This window comes from Emys orbicularis, chromosome 1, assembly GCF_028017835.1.
Source record: "Emys orbicularis isolate rEmyOrb1 chromosome 1, rEmyOrb1.hap1, whole genome shotgun sequence".
In the NCBI taxonomy this organism is placed as follows: Eukaryota; Metazoa; Chordata; order Testudines; family Emydidae; genus Emys; species Emys orbicularis.
The window spans coordinates 143,807,604-143,831,027 of NC_088683.1; the positions used below are offsets into that span (position 1 = coordinate 143,807,604).

Here is a 23,424-nt window from a genome sequence, read left to right on the forward strand (position 1 = left end):
GGGGAGGGGGGGCTGAGGGAGGGGCTGAGATGGGCAGGAGGAGACTGTATTAAAGCTACTGACAGAATCTCCCCTCTTCCTCTCTCCTCCCAGGGCTAATGGGCTCTTTCTCCATCCCTCTCACCTTCACCTCCCACTTTGCTCCCGACCCCTCCTTGGTGGTTTATGCCATGTTCCCTGATGGGGGAGTTGTTGCTGACAAAGTCCAGTTCACAGTCTCAATGTGCTTCAAGAACCAGGTGAGGCTCTGGCCTGAGGAGGCTGGGGTTGGCACAGGTGCAGGAAGAGGGGAGGTGGGTAGTGCAGAGATGAAAACATTTCAGTGCGTGGCATGTGCACCAATAGAAAATGCAGCTGAGGCACTGGGGGAGCCACGACTAAACCCTTATCTTTCCCCTTGAACAGAGGAATCATTTTTCTCTAATTCATCCCTTTTCTTGCCCTTCCTTTTTCCTGCCTCTTCGCTCCCATGTTTCTGGCTCTGCCCCTCTTGGGATCCATCTGTCCAGGTCAACCTGGAGTTCTCACAGCAGCAGGACCTGCCAGGGGCAACTGTGAATCTCCAGCTGAGGGCGGCTCCCAACTCGCTGTGTGCCATCCGAGCTGTGGACCAGAGCGTCCTGCTCCTGAGGCCAGAGAGGGAGCTCTCCAACAGCAGTGTGAGTGGCTCACTGCGATGGGCTGAGGGATGGGGCAGAATGATGGAGAAATGGTGGAAGCTGGGGCTCTGGGGTGAATGGGCGTATCTGTGTGGGGGAAGGGGTTGGAGGTAGGAGCTAGGGTGAGGGATGAATGGCAGGTGTCTGTGTCTCTGTCCTTGCTATCAGCCCTTTGTTTGTTTCCTTGGGCCCATGTGTGGTTCTGCAGGTGTATGGGATGCTTGATTTCTCAAATGGAGGTTACCCCTATCAAGTTGATGAGTACGATAACTGCTATATATCAAGGCCATTTCCAATGCCTGTCATCAACCCTGTGCCAGTGGACCGCAGCAAACGTTCCATCATACCAAGACCTTGGTTTGACCAAGGGGCTGACTTCTTTAGCTTCCTAAAGGTGGGTGCCTTTATACTTTTCACCAGCCTCTCCTTAATGTGAGGAGAAGATGCATAGCCTCCATTCTGAGAGACTGGGCTCATGGATCTGTCTATCTATGAACCAACCAACCAGGAAGTGCAGGTCTGCTCTGAATGTTGTCTGTATTAAAACTTCACCCTGTCGTTCCATCTCTGACTTCAAAACAGTTTTACTCTATGTAGAAATAAAAGCAGAGTCAGGCTGGTTCTTTCCTTCTCATGCATCATCAGCAGTAATAAAGATCTGCAGGCCATATTGTGTCTTAGGTGTATGGGGCAAATAATCCCTGGTGTATTGCTGTTGAAGTTAGTGGAGTGACACTTAAGGTTGTGTTTGAATCTAAAAGTCTCTGAGTAAAAGCAGGTGGGATCGATATGCGGTGAGTTTTGAGTCATCCAGTTGCAAAAAGAGATGAGTGGGGTGTGTGGTGTGTGTGTTTTCTTCTGCTTAAAAAAAAAAAAAAAAAATGCTGTTGCTGATTATGGAATTTTTCACTCTCACTGAACTCAGAGATTTTTCAAGAGTTCAGTTTCAACAGCTCTTGTTTAATCACCAGATTTATACCTGGGTGGAATAGGATTGTTGCCTCATGAGTTCCACAATACAACAATGGCTGTGCTAGAGTAAGGCACTACTGTGTCTTGATCAGCCAAACTGGTTAATAGAAATTCTGCTGCTGTTGACCCAGGCAAGGACAAGCAAGATGACCAAGGAGCTCATGAAATCAGTGTGCCTGCCAAGGTGTCCTAGCTTATTGTAGACCAGTGCAGAGAGAGACAAGGGAGGCAGGCGAGATGGGGATCAGAGAAAGCAGAGGGGACCATGTGATACAGTCAAATAGTTATACTGACACACAGGCAGAGAGAAACTAAGCAAACTTTAAACTTCCTTTTTCATATTTTGTTTCTTTCATCTCTGGTTTAACACAGGAGATGGGACTGAAAATTTTATCAAATGGCAAAATAAAGAGACCCCAGGATTGTCGTTCCTATCCCATCTGGTACTACAAGGAAAATATTCTAATGAGTAAGGAGTTCCTTACCTTTTTTATTTGATCGTCCTGGTCTATTACATTTCCTTTCTGCTCTCTTAATCCATGTAATTACTGTCTGGGAATAAAGGGTTAATCTCCATCTGAGTTCCTCCCCTGCCCCCTACTGGACTCTATTGTCCCAGTGCCAGTCTTTTCTGTGAGTAAGCAGCCACATATCAGGTATTGTCTGACTGACTTCCAGACGCACCCATGCCACCCGCTATTATGGAAGATTCAGGACGTGTCCCTGCGGTGGAATCTCAGCCTCCATCAGTGGTGAAATCCAGTGAGTCCCAAGTCCGTGAGTTTTTCCCTGAGACCTGGATCTGGGAGCTGTATCCCATTGAGTAAGTGATGTTTAATCCCAGGGAGGGTGGGGAGAAATGCAAGGCTTTGTGCAGGCAGTGTTTGGCGGTGCTTCTCTGAACCAGACCTCACAGGCCTTTGAGACTGGGCTGGTTTAATGTTCTAGAGAACAAATCTGCTGCGTTTTAGGAAGGGCTGTGGGATCTAGGGGTTAGAAGAAGGGATATGTGGGTTCTTTTCCTGGTTCTGGTACTGTCTCACTGGGTGACCTTGGGCGAGTCGCTTCCCCTCCCCGTGCATCAGTTTCTGCATTTGTAATGTGGGATAACGACCTACCCTGCCTCCCAGGGGGTGTTGGGAGGATTAATGCCTAGAAAGCTCTATAAGATCCTGGGATGGGAGATACTGGAGATAATCATAGTGTCGTCATTTGTCAGAATTTTTCCTGTCCATTGGGGATCTCCCTTCCCCCCCATATCATGATCTGATTTCTCTGCAGAAGTTCAGGTAAGAAGCAGGTCCCAGTCACCCTCCCTGACACCATCACGGAATGGAAAGCCAGCGTGTTCTGTACCTCGGAGAGCAGCGGCTTCGGGATCTCCCCTACGGTGGGGCTGACAGCCTTCAAACCTTTCTTCGTGGACCTGACCTTACCCTACTCTGTGATCCGCGGAGAATCGTTTACACTGACTGCCACTGTCTTCAACTACCTGAAACAGTGCATAAGGGTGAGGAAGCACTCACACTCCGGTTAGCCTCATCTGGGTTAGGCTTTACCTGTGTGCCTGTAAATCCTTCCCCCTGCCCATAATGGATCCGGAATCAGTATCAAGAGAGCCACATGGATTTTTACCCTTACACATTCCCCAGGGAATGGGAGCTAATCCCATGAGATCCAGAGCAAGTTTTACCTCCATTACCGATACCAGGAAGCCAGGATGGTGCTTAGGTACATTGATGGGATTGGATCGCTATGTGTGTGGGAAGCTTGCTCTGCTGATCCAGTACTTTTCACCTGTTGCTAAAATTCCCTATAAAAGAAACTAAGTAAGCTCAAGTGTCACCCATTTTCTCCCTTGCCTCCTCCGCCTAATCTTCCACTCGTGTCCCTGACTGCTCACCCCTTCCCTGGTCTCTTGTGCAGATCCAGATTACGCTGGCCAAGTCAGAGAAGTACCAGGTGAAATCATGTAAGGGCTGTGAATACACCAGCTGTCTGTGTGCTGATGAAGCCAGGACCTATTACTGGAACGTGACAGCCACCAAACTGGGTAAGGAGAGCAGAGACGAAGGGAAGAGAACACAGGAATTGCTGTACCAGCTCAGACCATTGCTCCAAATAATCAGATTCCCACCTTGTTGTTGCTAGACCAGGCATCTAACTAATTCAGTATCCTCCTGTCATACTGGATGAGACCACTGTCCCACCTCTAGAACTCCATTGCTATCCCTGACATTTCTGAATATGATGGTCCCATACCCCTGTTCTCATAGTGCACAGGGCTGTCTGTGCAAAGCTGTGCCTGGAGTGGAGAAATACAGATCACTTTGAAGCCTTAGGTGTGACAGCACGTTCCTCTTACATCATTGTCTTGGCTTGCACAGAACTACAGATGTCCTCAGTTTTCTGTGTACTGAACAGTTTTGCCTGGATGGGCAGGTTTGAAATGGAAGCTCTGAAGAGCTTGTTTTTTTGTGTTTTCTTTTTCATTGCCAGGTGAGGTGAACTTCACCATCACCACAGTGGCACTGCCCAGCAGAGAGCTCTGTGGCGGTAGGAAAGTGACGGTGCCAAATAAGGGCCGCAGTGACACCTTGATCAAGCCTCTCCTCGTCCGGGTGAGCCTGCCGATCCAGAGAACAGTGGGGGAAACAAGATATCACACTGTTATCACCAGTGCTCTTGCCAGCAGTTCCATCATTCTGCTGTCCTGAATTTCATAGACTCCTAGAATTCAGACCTTGTCTACACTAGAACTTTGGTGTAATTTATGTCGCTCAGGGTGTGAATAATCCACACCACCGAGTGACCGTCTACTGACCTAAGTGCCAGCATAGACAGCGCTATATCCGTGGGAGAGCTGCTCTCTCCGAAGCAGCTACTGCCTCTCATGGAAGGTGGAGTAATTAAGCTGACGGGAGAGCTCTCCGCACTAGTACATCTAGTAGAGATACAGCCTCAGAGTTGGAGAAAGCTCTACTAAGTCACCATTTCCATTCCCCTGGGCCCAGTGCAGGATGGCTTCCTACAGTCTGTTCTCCAGGGTTTTGCCCAGTCTAGTTTTAAATGTCTTGAGCAAGGGATGTTCCACCCCATCCCTTGGGGAGACCCTTCCACATCTCACTAGATCTCTCCCTGTTAGGAAATGTTTCCTCAGCATCCAGCCAGAAATGTGCATCTTGTGCTCAATGTTGTTCTATATTCTTAGTTGTCCTCTCATCCCCAGTTCCTCTTCTTCTGTGTTGGAGTTTATATCTCTCCTAATCATCGACAAGTGGCTATCCATCCTGAGCTGCCATTTGGCTGAGTTATATAGATCCAGTTAATTTAATCTTCCCTCTTAATCTATCTAGAGCCCCTTAATCGTTTGTAGCCCTCTTCTGAATTCCCTCCAGTTGATTGGCCTCTTTCTGGTTCTGAGGTGTCTAGTCCAAGAACTGAACCCATTATTCCAAGTCCAAGCCCTGTACCAAGGGACAGTTCCCTTCTTGCTCCAAAATGTGACCACTGTGGTCCCAAAGTGCCCAGAGTTGACTTAAGGAGTCCAGGAGTGGCCTCTGCCCCTCTCTCTTCACCCCGTATCACTTCTTGCTCTATGACTGGATGCCCCTGAGCATGCAGCTCAAAGTCATGAGGTTGCATGTATCTGAAGACTGGACATGGGTGGGTGGCTTTTTTTTTTTTTTTTTTTTAAATGATATCTTTAATCCGTTTCTCTGTTTCTACTGCCAGCCAGAGGGCGTCCTGATGGAGAAGTCTCACAGTTCCCTGCTCTGCCCAGAAGGTATGAGTTGCATTGGACCATGGGAAGGGATCACAGTGGCCACATTCCCTTGGGTTTGGGGAGAGAGTGTCATCTATGCATAGACATATGGGCTGGGCCAGCTTTAGGAAGTGCAGGGGCCCAATTCGAACATTTTCGGTGGGGCCCCGGCAGGGATGACTTAAAAAAAAAAAAAGGTAAAAAAAAACCCCTTTCATTTCTTCCATGTATTATTTACTTTCCATAACTATTATAAATAACAATTATATATTACGTACATTGCTGGCTGGAGGTGGGGCTGGCTGGAGACGGGCTGGAGGCAGGACAGGGGGTGCAGCAGGGGCTGGCTGCGGGCAGGGGGTGTGGGGCTGGCTGGAGACGGGCAGGGTGAGGGGCTGGTGCAGGCAGGGGGGGCAGCAGGGGCTGGCTGCAGGCAGGGCAGGGGCTCCCCTGCTTCTACCGCCCCGGCCCTTTAAATAGCTCCCGGAGCCCTGGGGAAGCCGCTGGGGTCCAGCGGCTATTTAAAGGGCCGGGGCGGTAGAAGCAATGGGAGCCCCGCAGCCCTACCCCAGGGCTCCAGAAGTGGGGCTCTGGTGGCAATTTAAAGGGCCTGGGGCTCCAGCCCCTGCTGGGAGCCCCAGGCCCTTTAAATTGCCCCCTGGGGAAGCCAGGCCGCCCCGGTATGGCGTATCGGCGGCGGCAAAGGCACGGGGCCCGATTCAGGGGAATTGGCTGAATCGGCCTAAAGCCGGCCCTGCATATGGGGAGGGAGAGCACTGGCTGGACAGCACTTACCAGGACGTTAGGTCTTTGTCTTGCTGAGCCCTGTGATTCCAGCAGGGAATAGAAAGGTGGGATTTTTCCCATTGGAATATATACATGAGGACCTGTACTTCCTGAATGTGTGTCTACCCCCTGCATTCGGTGCCTCCTGCAGTGGATTCTGATGCACAGACCCTGAAAGGAGGTGGAAAAAACCAGAACTGTCCTTGTCCTCATTCTTCTTGGAATGGACACTTGAAAGTCAGTACATGACCCATCAGGACTTGCTTTCCTCCCTCTCTCCCTCCTGCTGGAGTTATTGGTCCATATGCCAGGAGCTCTGTGTCTTGGAGATCCATTACTGCTGAGAGTGGCTTATTGTGTTTCTAGCTGTGGGGTCTCATACTCCATCTCCTGTGTTGGCTCACTCCTTTCTCTGTTATAATTATCAGGGAATTCTGCCTCTGACTCGGTCTCCCTGCAGCTCCCTGAGGACGTGGTGCTGGATTCAGCCAGGGCCCAAGTGTCTGTGCTGGGTAAGGAATCAGTCTGGAGAGTGATTTAGTATAGAGCAGGGTGGGGAGCATGTATGAGGGTGTGAGCAGACTGGACGTGTTTTGGTGGCTGCATGGGTTGGTGGCATGTGGGGGAGAAGGGGGCTAGAATGCTGATGAAGGGCAAATGCTGCAGCAGGAGTGTGTGGAGGAATGAGGGCTTGTATACGGGTAGGTATGTACAATTTGTGGATTTGGATCGGTGAGGGAGAATGTATGGATGGGAGGGTTCATAAGTGGCTGCTAGTGGGATGGGTGTAAGCAGTGGGAAGGGACGTACAGGGTGAGTGGGTGCAGACGGATGCAGAAGGAAGTATGGAGTAGGAGGATGCAGACAGGGTGGCGCAGGAGAGGTGTGAGCGGTTGGGTGGCTGCAAGTGTGGGATTGGGGAGGTGTCAGGCAGGCGGTGTTATGAGTTGAGTAATGGTATGATGTGTGGAGCAGCCTGATATGGCGGGCGGAATTATATTTAATCAGACATTGATGCACAGTTCAGGAGGATCACCTTTGTCCATGTCTGTTTGTTTATCCAGGTGACATCATGGGGACGGCACTGCAGAACCTGGACCGGCTGGTGCAGATGCCCAGTGGCTGCGGGGAGCAGAACATGGTGCTGTTCGCCCCCATCATCTATGTGCTGCAGTATCTGGAGAAGACGGGGCAGCTGAGTGAGGAGTTGAAGACGAGAGCTGTGGGTTTCCTACAGACAGGTCAGTTAGTTTTCTTTCTCCTCTCCCTAATCCATGGTATCCATCTCAGCCTCCGTGCTCAGTAGATGTGCCCAAACGGTGGGCAGATGGATTGGGGCAGGGGAGTTACTGTGAACTCCCTGGCTCTCCCCTGGTTCTGAGTGAGCCAGTTCCATGGCTGGTCAGTTTCTGTGGCAGGGGCAGGCCTGGGTGATTTTTGACTCCGACATGTCTCCAGTCGTCTTTCTCTCCTGCTCAGGGTACCAGAGGCAACTTCAATACAAACATAGAGATGGTTCCTACAGCGCCTTTGGAGAGAGCGATGGAGAAGGCAACACATGGTGAATACCTGGCCTTTCTGAATAGTACAGTCATGAATTGCCTCCCCCAATGCTGGTACTATCTTTGTCAACACCCAGCACCCCCTCTGTAGCCCTCACTCTGTCAGTATCCCACCACGCACGCAGACACACCCGCCCTGGCACTGACTCTCTCCCTTCTCTCACTGACTTTTTCTCCTCCTCTTCCCCAGGCTGACAGCATTTGTGACCAAATGCTTCATACAAGCCAAGCGGCACATCTTTATAGATGACAAGAACATTGAGGATGCTCTGAAGTGGATAGCAGGGAACCAGCAGGCCAATGGCTGCTATGCCAATGTGGGGAAACTCTTTCACACAGCAATGAAGGTAATAGCCAGCAAGGCCTGGCCCTCCTTCAGTAATCCCTCCTAGTGGGGCTGTCATTAACTCTGAGGGAGTGGCCCAGTGACACTAACCCGGACCCTGATGGAAGGCCAATGGTCCTACCCTTGACTCTAATGTAGGGCCGACTGGCGTGACTCCTCTCTTGTTCTCATCTCTTCAGAGTTAGGTTGCAGTGATATGGCTGTTGTGTCCAGATCATCCCCCCTCTTAGTGCTAGGGGTGTGATCCTAAATAACCAGAAGCCCCTCCCCACATCTGTTCCCACCTTCTCCAAGTCCACTTCCCCAACACCACCTCCCCCACCACGGAGAATGGGCTATTCCATCTAGGGCTCTCCAATCAACACCCCTTCCCCCAGCACATCAATGCTCTCTCACAGATGGAGGAGAATGTTCTGTTCCACCTTGCCCTCTGGTAACCTCACATTAGCTGTGTGACATACCAAGGGTACAGTCCAGACTAATGAGTAATGGTGTGACCCCAGCCCTGTAACCTGGGGTGCCCTTTACAGTGCCTTGCTGCCAAGGGGGCTGAAACAATTTGTATAGTGTGGGGGGGGGGGAGGTGCTGAGAGCCATTGAACCAAACTGTAAACCCTGTATCCGATGGAAACCACTTCATGCCAGGGGGTGCTTCTAATCTGCACCCCTAGTTCCAGCTCCTATGCTTGCTGCTGTAGCCTCCAGCCTGGACTGCTCACCAACTTGTGTGTGTGCGTGCACTTACCAGACTAGGTTATATTTCAGGGTGACCCCAGCTCACCCCTAGTCCTAGATTTTTTCCCCCCAGAAGTGTATGTCCTGTACTGCCCAGCCCTCTTCTGGATAATACAAGTTTATATAAAGGCCGTTTATTTCTTTAATAGAAATAATAGCACACACAACCTGCCACCCCAAATGGTGTTTCCCAAACGCTTCAATTTAAACACACTGGATTAGACAAAACAATAAATCAAGTTTATTAATTACATAGAGACAGATTTTAAGTGAGTTACAAGTAACTAGGCATAAGTCAGAAATGGTTATAAGAAAATAAAGATGAAACCCAACTGGTGCCTAATGTAACAAATTACGATTAAATTCAAAGCAAAGTTTTCTCACCAGTCTCTGACCAAACTTCTGAGGTCAGGATCCCTCCTCCCAGAAACCAACAAATGCTTTGCTTTGTCGCTTCAGGTGCTGTGAATGCAATGGGCAGGAAGGGGTGGTGGTGTCTTGGGGTGTTTGCCCCTCCTTCATATAATTTCAATCTGCCTTTTGAAAAACATTTCCAGCTGGGTACCAGGAGATAAAGTCTATGGGGGAAGCTATTCCATGCTGCTTTTTTGTCACCTGTTTTGAGCTTCCTTTCTCCCCTTCCTGCTTGATGACTGTTTACTGCTTAAATGCAAATTAAGCAGATCACACATTCCTTTGTTTAGGACAGACCTGTTTTTTTTTTTTTTCTCTCTCTCTTTCCCCCCCCCCCCCCCATCCCACCCCCAATTTCAGCTTCAGTAGGGCTGTGGTTTGGCACGTGGATTAATGATGTCATACAGGGAAATCTTAACTTCCCATACAATGTTGCCATATGTATTTTACCAGGACAATAATGAGCAGGAATTATGCGTTTTCAAATGGTATCTCACAAGGCATACATTGTACAAAGATATTACAATAGTGTGTGGGGTGTGGTCATGGGTACCTTCTATCACAAGGTGCCACATAGCAGCTACCATTTGGGAGGTTCATTCCCCACCAACCTCTTTCTCTCACTGTGATCTGCAGGGTGGGATAAATGATGACATCTCTCTGGCTGCTTACATCACTGCCGCACTGCTGGAGGCAGGAAAGCCACTTGCTGTGAGTATAGTGCTGCCTATGCACGCCCTCGCTCACTCCTCGCCTCTTGTCTTATTTCTAATGCTTCCATGGGCCCAGCTGTTTCTCTGTCATGCACAGTGGATAGTTATGGCCACAACATACACAATCTTTATGACCATGTCAGGATTTGGTCACTGTGGCGTCGTCTCCATTTTTCTCTGCTCCATCTCCTATGTTAGGTGAACTCCATCTTTCTTCCTGTTCCAGGACCCAATGGTGAAGAACAGTTTGCAGTGCCTCAGAAATGCTTCCTCCAATGCCACTGATATCTACACCCAGGCACTGCTGGCGTATGTCTACTCGCTGGCTGGAGACACTGTGACAAGGCAATTACTGCTTACCAAGCTGGACCAGCAGGCCATCAAGTCAGGTACCATGGGGCAAGAAGCTGCCTGATTCTAAGCACTAGGACTCCCATGACTATAACACAAATTCCACCAACACTTAGGGCCAGGATGCTTTCCACAGAACCAAGAAAATTATTGGTGGAAAAGCCCTATTAGCTTAGGCAAGATTGGTCCTTGCAGCACATGTTCTAACATTTTGTCCAGTCAATGGGGCTTCTGCCCCTTCTTTCTACATTACAATACATTTTTTCTTATTTTCATTCCATCCTCCTCAGTCATATCCCCTTGCACCACTCTAAGTAATTTCTCTCCTCCTTAGTGCACTGTAACTGTTATCAAGTCCCTGCATCCCTTTCATAATTTCTTAGCTAAGTGATACAGACTTAAGCCTACATTTTTCAAAAGTGGCCTCTAAGTTTCAGGTGTCTCAAGTCAGGCATCAAAATGCTGAGACTCCCAAAATCAGTGGCTGCTCTTGAAAATGTAGGTCTTGGCTCTTTCCTCATAAATCCCTCCCTCCAGCCTCCTGATAATCTCTGTTGCTTGTTTGTCAATATAGTTATCCTATAAATTTGGTGCCCAAAGCAGTAATAGTCTCAGTTCAATCCCCCTGTGGAGGGAGATTATCACTTTTCTGCTCCGGGATGTGAACGTGCTACCCAAAACCGTACTGGCTTTTTTGTTAAGCCCTGTCACTCTGCAAACTTGTATCTAATTTGTTGTCCATTGTCCCTGCCAGACTGGTTCTGTCCCCAGAGAGTATCTGTGTTTGGGATGATTTCCCCTCATTGTTTAGTCTCATTGTGTTTAAATTCTGCTCGTTCCCATCCATCAACTGGCTTTACTGATGTTGCATCATGATGTAACCTGTTTGCATCACACTGGCTGCTGGAAAGCATGGATGATCCCTCTCTTCTGACCTTGGCAGTGATGTGATCTGGCATCTCTATCATGAATACCACTTAATCACTCAGTACACTGACACAATAGCATTCCTGTGAGGAGGATTTCCCCACCCAGATCTAGAGTAGGGACTTTTTTCAATGTCCCACATGAGGAGGGATGTAACCATGAAATTCAACCTGGCTTGCAGTCCTGGACCCAGCCAAGTCCTGTTCTTGTTTCTCCTCCCTCAGGAGGGCAGATACATTGGAGCAGGAAACCAGCCCAGCCTCCCACTGAGTACAGCTGGTCCCAGCCTAAGTCTGTGGATGTGGAGTCGACAGCCTATGTGTTACTGGCTCTGCTCGCTACGGAAAAAGTGTCCAAGGAAGAGATTGCTTCTGCCACTGGCATTGTGGCATGGCTGGCCAGGCAGCAGAATGCCTATGGGGGCTTTGCCTCTACCCAGGTAACAAACCAGCTTCTCTCAGAGCCAGATACCATGTCTAGTCAGGGAGAGCAACAGGCTGGGATGTCCGCTGGGGGCTGAATCTCTGTGCTAGAGTCTTACTAAGCTCAGAGGCTGTCTGAGAATCCAGCTTCTGGCTCCCTGAGGAACAGATCCCGCTGCACTGTGGGGCTGGGAGCTTGAATCCCACTGTTTAATGTCCTGGGGAAAGGATCCCGTTGTTCTTGAGCTCTAATGGAGGGGCATGGGGAATCCCTGTGCTAGCACCCTGAGGAGTGGATCTGCACTCAGTGACGTGATTGCTTTTCCATTCCCAGGACACTGTAGTTGCCCTCCAAGCTCTTGCTAGATATGGAGCAGTGACATTCATCAAATCTGGAAACGTCTCTGTGACAGTGAAATCGGGAAAGAACTTCCAGCAGTCCTTCCATGTGGAGGCCACCAACCGACTGGTGCTGCAGCAGCAGCCTCTCCCTGACATTCCTGGAAACTACACCATACAAGCAGCTGGCACAGGCTGTGTGTATGTGCAGGTGAGTGGTGGCTCTCTTGTGAGAGAGGCCAGGAGGATGTCATGGAAGGGGGCACTGCCTGGCTCAGGGTTATGAGGGAATGGGATATACAGACTTTCACTTCCAATGCATTGGTTCTAATGGAGCCTCAGGTCGGAGGGATTGCGGAATGGGGTATGGATCCTTTCACCTCTGGGGCACCAGGTCAGGGGAGTGTGGGCCAGCACTGGCTAGCTCAGGATCCTCTTGGGGGCAGTGGCAAGGATACAGTCTCTTGCAGGCTTGTGTGATGCTATTTGTTGGGTACATTTCTGTCTCTCTCCCATTAGACAGTTCTGAGGTATAATGTGCCTCCCTCAAAGAATGCAGAGACCTTCATCCTGAGCGTGAGAGCAGGAGAGGACGAGTGTGAGAAGCAAACACTCCCTCGCTTCCTGTCCCTCAACATCAGCGTCAGGTGAGAGTGAGGAGCTAGAGAGAGGAAAGGAATAGAGGGAGCAGGGTGACATGGAGGAGGGCAGAAGGAAAAGAGGCAGCAAGATGGGGAAAGAGGCAGAGTTAAGGTGGATGTAACCTATATGACCTCCTGTCTTTCACCTCCAGTTATGTGGGGAGCCGTGGCACCTCCAACATGGTCATTATCAAGCTGAAAATCCTGTCCGGATTCCACCCCGTCCGGGGCACCAACTACTTTGTAAGTCACTTCCCATAACCATTGGCCCCTTGTCCCTGGTGACCAGATACATGTGTTACATGGAAGCCAGCTCAACCAACAGCCAGGCAGCATAGACTATGGTCTCAATGCGGGCAGTTACCATTGGCTCTGTCCCTGAGGTGAAAGTTAGTTCCTGGGGGTACTTTCTACTGCTCCCTGACCCCATAAAACTTTAAACTCTCACCCCCCTCAACCCTATGGCTTGTTTCCCATTCACTCCTGTGTGGGTGAGACTCCCTGGGAATGAGCTGGGCTATTGGAGGAGATTCTGGTCAAGAGGTGGGGGACACTTTTTTTCCACACACCCCCAATCCCTAGAATGTTTCTTCCATGGGTGAGACTCTTGGGAGAATGAGCTGGGTGTTTGGGGTGAGACTCTAACGCTGCAGTTCCCTGTCTCCAGCTCCAGCAGCAGCCATTTGTGAAGAGAGTGGAGATTGGGGCTGAGGATCTCACCATCTACCTGGACCAGGTCAGTGCTGGAACAAGGTAGTAGCTTTGTAGCTTCTAAACAAACTATGTAGGTGTTAATTGGTAGGTCACGTACCAGCAGGTGAGAGAGTTGGGTCCCAGTGAACCTGAGTTAGTGTCAAGGGTCCCAGACAATTTATATGGGAGTTTTAAACTGGAGGATGTGACCTGTTCTCAGACAAGAGCCCCATCCTCCTGTGCATCTCTGAGACACTGCCAACCCTTTACTCTCTCAGCTCACCCAGCTGGCTACCCAGCTCATTCTATTCCCAGGACTGGCAAGCGAGGAGCAGGAGGAATGATTGTACTATCTGCATCAAGCCTCAGACTCAAGCAAGGTTCACCCCCTAAATCAAAAGTCCGTATGCATTCCCTTAGCATGCTAATCTGGGACAACTCCAGTATGGTGTACAGACCCCCTGACAGCTACCTACTGTATGAGAGAGACTGAGTGTCATGCCAGCTGCTGGAGTCTCCTAAACTCTGGGATTTCATCCCTTCCCCTCAGTTTTGGTTCAGAACCTCATTCTCCAAGCATTCCCCGATTCCACATATTCAGTTGGTCACATACTGGATCCAATCTTCAGCTCAGAAGCGGATCTTGGAGACTTAGCCATCACAGCCTTATCCTGGGCTTCTCTCTACCTGCATAATGATGTCAGGAACTCTCTCACTTAGATCCATAGGGATGATCTTATTACTATCATTAAACCCAACGTGCTCTGTATATTTCCAACCCTCCACCACCTCCCCCCACACCAAGGGTCAGTGATCTGACAGAACACTATGGCTACATACCATTTGTGACAATTGGCCCACTGGCATCCAAATGTTCCCTGCCATTACCACTCTGCCCACATTGGCCAACATGGTTCTTAGATGAATTGACACCAAGGCTGGTGGCTGGAGTGCCAGTGCAGGGAGGGAGGGAACTGGCTCCAAATCATACCCATTGCAGTCTAATGAAAACATTTGTAATGATGCCACAGTGGTGACTGTAGTAAACAAAATTGTCTCTGGGACCATCATCTTCATCAGATTCTGGCTGAGATAAGTGTGCTGATTTAGACCTGCTTCATAAACACAGGCTGTGTTCTCTTCACCACTGCTTCAAACCACGCACCTCAGGGGGATTGTGACTCTAATTCTGAAGAACCCTCTTCCTGCTTTGCTGAGAAGATGGAGTGAGGCCCTGACAGCCTGTGGGGACAAGCATTCTACATGCTGGAGCAGCAAGTATAGCGTTCTTCTCGCTGTGTCAGAACTGAGTTAGTGTCTCTGTCAAGGACACTAGAAGGCACCTGAGAGAGAACTGTGCCATCACCTGTGACCTGCTCCTTTGTCTCTCATCTGGTCAAAGCCGGTGGGGAAATGCTTGGCCCACTGCTGAGCCTCCTTCAGAGAAGGCACTTTACCTGTCACTCAGAAGCAGGCAATAATCCAGCCCATCTTCAAAATGTCACTCACTGTGCGTGAATCTAGACAAATGTTTCTCAAGGAAGCCAGAGCTGGTGCGTAACAGAGCAAGCCCGTCTCTGAGCAGGATGAACTTAAGTCTATTATGCTGGGGATCTATTTGCTACAGGATCCATTTCAAGGTTCTAATGCTGACTTGACCTGGGCTTGTCCCCTTAAGAGCTTTGTTAAATCAAGATCCTTCCATTCTTCAGGGAATGACCATGGCAGCTATGCTCTTCCTCGACCATCACCAATCAAGAGCCAGAAAGAGTCTTTTCAAGAATAACCTCCCGGCTTTGGAACACCCTCCCTCAGGGATCAGAAAAGCTCTGCTTTCAGATCATGCTAGAAGACTCACTTTTCCTGGAAAACATCCTTGAAAGAACCAGAGCTAATAATTAAGAGCAATGGGCTCCAACATAGCAGCAATGATTAGATAAGAGCAGGGCAGAGAATGTGCCTGTCGCTTCAGGACAGATCCCACTCTTTCTACAGTCCATACTCAGGGCTCAGATAGATACCATGGTATCTAACACATTCATAGATCGCTAGATAAACATTCTTGAAATCCTGAGTTAAAAATCTTACCACTGCCTCAATAGCCAGTTCTGTCTATAGTTAAAAAAACAGAACACCCCTGATATTCAGCACACGTGTGTCTGCTCATGTCTTGCTGGTAATGTAACAGCAGAGGGCCCTCCAGGTGCATCAATAGGAAGTTCATCTGCAAAAGCTGTGTGTGGAGCCCAGGATTTGAACAGCAGCGAGGCTGCAGGGCAGGACTGAGGGGCATTGACAGAGTTGGGGTGTGGGGGAGCTTCTGTAGTGCATGCCCAAACCAGACCTTGTTTTCTTTCTCTCTCCTAGCTGAATAAGGAGACTCAGACATACTCCTTCACCATGAGCCAAGACATTCTAGTGAAGGATCTGAAGCCAGCAGTGGTCAAAGTCTATGATTACTACCAGCCAGGTAAGTTAGGATTTGATTTGTGTTAAATTATTGGCTGTTTTGCCAATGAAACTTTGCAGATTTTGGCTATTTCATTTCAGGTGATTTCACACCCTTTTGATTTCCAGATTTGTGTGTGTGAAATTCAGTAAAACAGCTATTTTCCCCCCAAACCCAGAAAATGTAAATTCCCTTTTGCTTGAAAGGAGCTCTCTTCCATTGTGAAAAAGATCCTTCTGAGGGCAAAAGTATTTTGATTTTTTTTTTTTTAAATGTATTTCTCAGCAGAATGGGTCCAGTTTTGAATGGGTGACAAAATGCAAAAAGTCTCACATGAAGTAGTTTCACCTCTACTGTGAATATTTCATGCACCTGTAGGGATTATGTATTTGTTCCATATGCACTGTAGTGCCCCCTTTAAAATAAAATCACCTTGCCAGCAAAATGCTTCCTCCTCCTCCCCCTGCAACATGTGGAATTCCCCTCCAAAATACAAATATAAGTAAATGCAGAAAACTTGGAGAGTAAAATTCAGTCCTTGACCAGGGGCAGGTTTTCGGCTATAAAAATGTCATCTCTTTAAAGTCCAGTATGTCACAGCTGAGCCTCACACTATTGGAAAGGGAGATAGTACATCCTTGGCTCTAGGAGGTCCTGAGATCTCCTAGAGAAAAGCTTTTAGGTCATGTTTGGTTTTTATTTTTTTCTCCTCTCACCGGGGCAGCTCCAGGCACCGGGGCAGCTCCAGGCACCAGCGCAGCAAGTGCGTGCCTGGGGCGGCAGGCCACAGGGGGCGGCCTGCCGGTCGCTGTGAGGGCGGCAGTCAGGCGGCCTTTGGCGGCGTGCCTGCGGGAGGTCCGCCGGTCCCGTGGTTTCAGCGGCAATTCGGCGGCGGGTACGCCAAAGCCACGGGACCGGCAGATCACCCGCAGAAACGCTGCTGAATCCGCGTGACCGTAGACCGCCTGCAGGCATGCTGCCAAAGGCCGCCTGACTGCCATGCTTGGGGCAGCAAAAAACATAGCCGCCCCTGCCTCTCACCCTGCCCCTGCACAATGTGATTCAAGGTAACTAAGACACTTTGATTTACAGGCAGAAGGATACAAAAAATAGAGCCAGTCATACTTTCAAAAATTCTCTGACCATTTCAAAAGTAGATTTTTCTGACATCTGGTACATAGACGATACCTCAGGGTGATGTTCGGGATAAAGATTTAATCAACGGTCTTTTGAGACAACCTGCATGATGCATCCATCCCAAATTCATGCCAATAAAATCTTGCCACCACACTAACATTTATTTGCTTATATTAATTTTAAACTATTATTAAGTCTCCTCCCCCATTCCTTACTTTGCTCAACTAATGGTACAGTCTGAAGATGTTGGAAAGTTCTGCCAACCAAAGCATGGTTGTACCTTCTGTGACCTGGGGGTGGGTTGTAGTTCATCTGGGGATCGGGCTTCTCTTCATTTTTCCCCAGCTTGTCTGATGCTGAAAGTAATTGTCTGTCTTTTTCTTCTGTTACAGATGAGCAGGCGACAGTGGAATATACAGATCCATGCCAGTGAGGTGAGCATGGCTTTCATGGAGTAGTATGCACCATTATTGTGCAACTAATACAAGCATAGGCATGAGGTGAAGAAATGAGGTACACCTCTACCCTGATATAACACGGTCCTCCGGAGCCAAAAAAATCTTACCATGCTATAGGTGAGACCGCTTTATATCGAACTTGCTTTGGCCTCCCTGTCCCCTGGCTGCCCCGACCCTATCCACACCCCTCTGCCCCCTGACAGGCACTCACTGGCAGCAGTGGGAAGCGGAGCAGCACGGCCCCAGCCCGCTCCACTCTGCCAGCTCCAAGCCGCGGCGCTCCGCTTCCTGCTGCCGCTGAGTGTGGGGAGGTTGGGGAAAGGATGCCATCTGTACTCACCTGCGGTGGGAAGCTGAGCACCGTGGCCCCTGAGTGTCAAGTGCTTTAAGACCCTTCAGAATGAAAGGCACTAGGGAAATGTGTATAAACTTACTTCCCCCCCCCCCCTCTTTTTCAGGGGATGAGACAGAGACACCTTGTCCCTGGTGTAACTCACAGGAATTCCTGGTTCTTCCATTGCACTTGACTCTGTTCCCCCTGGGCTCAGAAGTTTCTATCTACACTGCTCACATGCAGCTCCAGAATGCATCAATTAAACCTCTCATCTATCCAGTAAGGGGGTGGGGAAGGAAGAGGTTATAGGTTGAACAGAAGAAACCTACATTCCTCTCTGCCTTCTGTGTGGCTCTCAGCCCTTCTCCTTTCCTTTCTAGACAATCTCAAGGGAATACACAGGGGGCCTGGGCAGTTCAGAGCCAGGTGACCCCCTTTAACATTCTCCTAGAGAGAGGGGTGGGAGGCTACAAAGAGAGGAATCTGGGGGATGCACCCAAAGGGAGAATGCAGGATCGTTAATGTTTGGGTACTGGGTTGATGGAGCTAGGGGGAGGGCTAGGAAATACCTACTGAGAATTACACTGTGATGGGTGCAGGGTTAGTTTGCTAGGAGGGGTCAATCTCACATCATGGGGCTATGTTCATATAATAAATTTTCATATTGAGTTAATAATAAATTGCAGTTTTGGGTGTCTTTTGGTGTGTATGCCTGGTGCCTACCCTAATCCTGTTGTTCCTGTGAGGGCAGCCAGTGACGGGATATGTCTGTGCTCATTTGTTTACCTCCTTGCCCTTGATGGTGTGGCTGATGTGGTTGGGTCCTCTGATGGTGTCGCCAGAGTAGATATGGGGACAGAGTAGGCAACAAGGTTTGCTACAGGGATTGGTTCCAACCCAGGAACCAATCAGCCACACCATCAAGGGCTCATTCACCTGCACATCCACTAATGTTATATATGCCATCATGTGCCAGCAATGCCCCTCTGCCAAACCGGACAGTCCCTCCGCAAAAGAATAAATGGACACAAATCGGACATCAGGAATGGTTACCTACATAAGCCAGTAAGTGAACACTTCAATCTCCCTGGTCATTCTATTACAGATTTAAAAGTCACTATCATTGAACAAAAACACTTCAGAAACAGACTTCAAAGAGAAACAGCAGAACTAAAATTCATTTGCAAATTTAACACCATTAATCTGGGCTTGAATAGGGACTGGGAGTGGCTGGCTCATTACAGAAGCAGCTTTTCCTCTCCTGGAATTGACACCTCCTCATCTATTATTGGGAGTGGACTACATCCACCCTGATTGAATTGGCCCTGTCAACACTGGTTCTCCACTTGCGAAGTAACTCCCTGCTCTCCATGTGTCAGTATATAATGCCTGCATCTGTAACTTTCAGTCTATGCATCCGAAGAAGTGAGGTTTTTACCCATGAAAGCTTATGCCCAAATAAATCTGTTAGTCTTTAAGGTGCCACCAGACTCCTTGTTGTTTTTATACGTTACATGTGGCTGTTCTAGTCTGGGGTTTAAAGTTTAGGGGGTTGGGTTGGGCCAAGATTGCAGGGGAGGAGTTCAATTTTGATGAAGGTTTCTGAGTTGGTTTCAGCCTCTTTGTGTGTGGGCTCAGCAGAGAACCAAGGATTAATGGGCCACAGAGGGTATGTCTACACTGAAATTAAAAACCCACAACTGACTCTGGCTTACAGGGCTCAGGCTGAGGGGATGTTTATTTGAGGTGTAGACATTTGGGCTTGGGCTGGAGCCTGGGCTCTAGGATCCTGCGATGTGGGAGGGTCATGATAAACAGGCCTTTAGATCGAGAACCCAAGTCTCCTGGCATGGGCCAGCCACAGGTGTCTTATTGCAGTGTAGACATAGATTGAACTCTCTAGCTCCAGGTCATGGAGAAGACTCTTTGGCAAGGGATAGCATGTATGTGGGGAGTTTACACTGATGTTGCCTTTTTTCAGGTGAAGGTTTCACGGGTTCAGTCTGAGCTCTGGGGCCAGTGTCTGAGTTTAGGGAGTGAGAACTGAGATGTGTTCTCATTCACTCCAAACTCTCTCTCACTCGACCCCTGGGTACTCTAGCATGAAGACAAAGTTACTTTCACTTGAGGTGGCAGAGGGAGTGAGACACATTTTCCAGCTTCTGTCTCTCTGTAAAAGAGATCTTATGCTCTGAGGGATGGATGCCAACAGCCCCACTTTAAACCTGCCCCTTTGCCTGAGATCCATGATTCTCCCATGAAAACCACCAGCATGGATCTGTCATGAGCCAATAAACAACAGCTGAGGAGTGCCAGTGCCCAGCACAGGTGTCAGTGCCAGGAACAGAGGGAGGCTGGGCCTGCAGCTGAGAGAACTCTCTGACCTGCCTGCTCCTGCTGCTTTGTTTTCCCAGCATGTTCTCCACCCTTTACGTGGCTTTCTGAGCCAGTGCGCTCAGTTACAGCAGTGTAAAGCCGGAGGAGCGCCACTGAAATCAGGGACTGACTGAGTTACGTAAGTGGCACTGTGATCTCAGTGTAGCCAAATGGGCAGGGCTGGAGCCCAGCAGGGCCCCGTCAGTGTCATGTCTTTCTTTCTAGGAATGTTTTTAGTGAATTCCTTCCTTGTGAATGTTGCTGGATCAACAGTCATGGGGAGTGAAGGGCCCTGTGCATCCCTGATAAAAACCATCTTTGTTAAACTGCAGCAAAGACATATCAGTAATGAGAACAAAATACATACATACAAACTCTTGAAAGAACATTCTAGTTCCAACCGTTAAAACGTCAGCAACCAGGAGAGGCAAAGTGCAGGGCACATCTCAACATTTGTGAGTAAAGCACCTGACTGGGAGGCAAGAGCCCTACATCTAATCCCGGCTCTGCCCCCGACTTTGAGTGAAAAGTGACCTTGAATGAGTCACTTTTCTCCGTGCTCTCATTTCCCCATGTTAGAAGCGGAGATAATAACCACAAGGAGGGTGGGGTGGGTATAAGTTATTCATATTTGCAAAGTGTTTTGAGACCTGTGGATGGAAGGGGCCAGAGAAGGGCACATTATTACTCTCTTACAGAACCACTCAATGTTTGGGGCTGGAAGTGCCGAGTGAAGGGGAGGTGCATGTTGGGGTCACACTAGTAGCATCAGCCGCACTGTCCCCCTAGGGAAAGTTTCCCCCCAAATCTCTGGGGTGACAGTTGTTCTGGAGCCCAGTCAAATACCACAGCACCCAGGTCCATGATTTTCCCCTTTATTTTCATTCTTTTCAGACTCAGGAAAATTCCCAGATTAAAATGATCAAAAATAATCAGACACTCCAAAAATTCACCAGGAAATGGCTACTGGGGCGAGGAGCGTTAGCCTGCGCTTTACCCTGCAATCCAACATGCACCCTGTGGCCATCCCCCACCCACCCAGTGCCGATAACCGACCCTCACAGTTGGAGCTGTTGGGGCATCCCTGGTCCCTCAGCCCAGCAAGGACAGCTCAGGAATCCTGCTGAACGGGGGCAAGGCCTGCTGCTGGGAGCACGACTTCCATCTGACATCCTCCTCCCTGTGTGCCGGAACAGAGGAGAGGGGCAGATCACCCAGGAGACAATTAGGGAGGAGAGTGAGTCAGAGGTGATAAACAGACATATTCTATGTTGCATTTCTTAGACATGCAGCACAGACCAAAGGAGAGGGTTTTAAGCTACTTTGGGCTACATAAACTCTGAGCCAGCTGGGGACCAGTGAAACACCTACTGTGTTTGTAAATTAGTAGGGCTGTGGTTAGTTGGCACCCCTTCCCAGGGGCGGCTCTATGTTTTTTGCCGCCCCAAGCATGGCAGTGAGGCGGCCTTCGGCGGCGCGCCTGCGGGCAATCTGCGGTCACGTGGATTCGGTGGCGTTTCTGCGCGTGATCTGCCGGTCCCGCGGCTTCGACGTACCTGCCGCCGAATTGCTGCCAAAACCGCGGGACCGGCGGACCTCCCGCAGGCACGCCACCGAAGGCAGCCTGACTGCTGCCCTCACAGGGACCGGCAGGCCGCCTCTCGCAGCTTGCCGCCCCAGGCACGCGCTTGCTGTGCTGGTGCCTGGAGCTGCCCCTGCCCCCTCCCCTTGATGGCAGTCTCAGCTGAGAGGTCAAGGATTGAATCGGTCATGTATACTGAATGCCTATCTTCATGCTAGAGGAGAATGCCTGGGTGAGGCACATATGTGAGGGTTAATAACATGAATGGGATTGTACCAGTGCTGTCTCTGGGGCTGTGGAGAGATGCTGTAGAGGAACATTTGCATAGTTATAATTACCAGATTGTGGACTGTGAAAGTTTATGGATGCTGCAGATAGTATAAACTGTGTGTGGATCCCAACATTAGTTTAAAAGTACATGAATACTTCACTGCTAGAAAAAATACCATATTAGAAAATCAATAATACACCCCAGAATATCATGAATCTGTTTCTTAAAAATGATTTGTGTTGTTTCCACTTAATATTAAGCAAAACAAGGTAGTTCAGGGAGGAAGGGAAGATCTTGTGGATTTCCTCTTTGACGAAGTTGGCAAGATTTTTCACAGAGTTGGAAGAGGGTGGTGAAGTGTACTTGGTCACTGGCTCAGAACACTGGGTAGAGACTGAGTAGAGAACACAGCTGGGCAAACAAAGCAGCAGGAGCAGGAATGGGCAGGTCAGAGAGCTCTCGCAGGTGCATGCCCAGCCTCACTCTATTCATGGTACTCACACCTGTGCTGGAACCTGGTGCTCCCCGTGAGCTGTCATTTATTAGCTCATGACAGATCCACACTGACAGTTTTCATGGGAGAATCATGGATCTCAGGCAAAGGGGCAGGTTTAAAGTGGGTCCAACATGCCCGGCCATCAGAATGTAAGGGGTCCCTTTTCTATGAAGAGATGGAATCTGGAGAATATGTCCTCCCCAAGAGAAAGTAACTTTGTCATCATGATGTAGTGCCTATGGATGCAGAGAGAAATGGTTTGGACGGAATGAGAATGAGCCTCAGCCTTCACCCCCAACCTCAGACAGCAGACCCAGAGCTCAGACTGTACAGTGAAATCTTCACCCAGAACAAAGGCAGCATCAGTGCAAACTCTTCTCGACCCCATGTGCTACCCCTTACCAATGTGTCTCAGCCCTACCCCAGAGCAGCCCAACACTAGGGACTACAGGGGAGTTCAGCCTCCACAGGCCAGCTTGGGAGGAAAAGCCTGGTTCTTGCCTGAGCTTTCCAAGCCTCTGACTCTGCAAACCCAAGAGATCCCCACTGGCCCACCAACCATTGGGTCGATTCCAAACACATGGAAGTTCAGGAGTTCGGAGTTCAGACCTGACTCCCAAACTACAGCTGGCTCCTGTCTGAATATTGGGCTGAACCAAAACAAGGGATTGGCCGTCCCTGACCTTGAGAGTTTTAAAGGTCCAAATGTGTGGTAGTATTAATGAACAGGACTGGGCCCAACTCCACAGCCCAGTAAGACAGCTGTAGGCATCAGGGCAAGAGCAAGTGGCTCAGGGACAAGAGGTCAGCTGTGGATGCAGTAAGATGAGAGGGAACCATGGTGTCCAGCTGGTATTTAAATATCCCTTTTTACCTGTGGTTTTGCAATGGGAAGCCCTGGCACTGGTCTATCTCCAACAAGTAAGTAAAGGCTGGGAGCAACTGGTGAGAGTTGCCAGTGCCGGTGTCAGTGCCACCTAAAGCACATGCAGGGA

The 23,424-nt window shown here is 49.3% G+C and overlaps 1 protein-coding gene across 1 annotated transcript in view; it reads left to right on the forward strand.

The window, feature by feature from the left end:
• A2ML1 (alpha-2-macroglobulin like 1) overlaps positions 1-17,345 on the forward strand; it is a 34,422-nt gene extending 17,077 nt beyond the window's left edge. The window contains exons 14-35 of the mRNA XM_065423289.1: positions 94-239; positions 510-659; positions 868-1,053; positions 2,004-2,100; positions 2,310-2,454; positions 2,913-3,141; positions 3,558-3,684; positions 4,131-4,252; positions 5,367-5,418; positions 6,612-6,695; positions 7,248-7,424; positions 7,663-7,744; positions 7,936-8,092; positions 9,877-9,951; positions 10,180-10,342; positions 11,456-11,670; positions 11,988-12,203; positions 12,512-12,639; positions 12,786-12,876; positions 13,301-13,369; positions 15,694-15,796; positions 17,305-17,345. Coding sequence (XP_065279361.1) covers positions 94-239; positions 510-659; positions 868-1,053; positions 2,004-2,100; positions 2,310-2,454; positions 2,913-3,141; positions 3,558-3,684; positions 4,131-4,252; positions 5,367-5,418; positions 6,612-6,695; positions 7,248-7,424; positions 7,663-7,744; positions 7,936-8,092; positions 9,877-9,951; positions 10,180-10,342; positions 11,456-11,670; positions 11,988-12,203; positions 12,512-12,639; positions 12,786-12,876; positions 13,301-13,369; positions 15,694-15,796; positions 17,305-17,345 — 2,855 coding nt within the window. The remainder of the gene's footprint in view (positions 1-93; positions 240-509; positions 660-867; positions 1,054-2,003; positions 2,101-2,309; positions 2,455-2,912; positions 3,142-3,557; positions 3,685-4,130; positions 4,253-5,366; positions 5,419-6,611; positions 6,696-7,247; positions 7,425-7,662; positions 7,745-7,935; positions 8,093-9,876; positions 9,952-10,179; positions 10,343-11,455; positions 11,671-11,987; positions 12,204-12,511; positions 12,640-12,785; positions 12,877-13,300; positions 13,370-15,693; positions 15,797-17,304) is intronic.
• Positions 17,346-23,424: the final 6,079 nt, after the last annotated feature.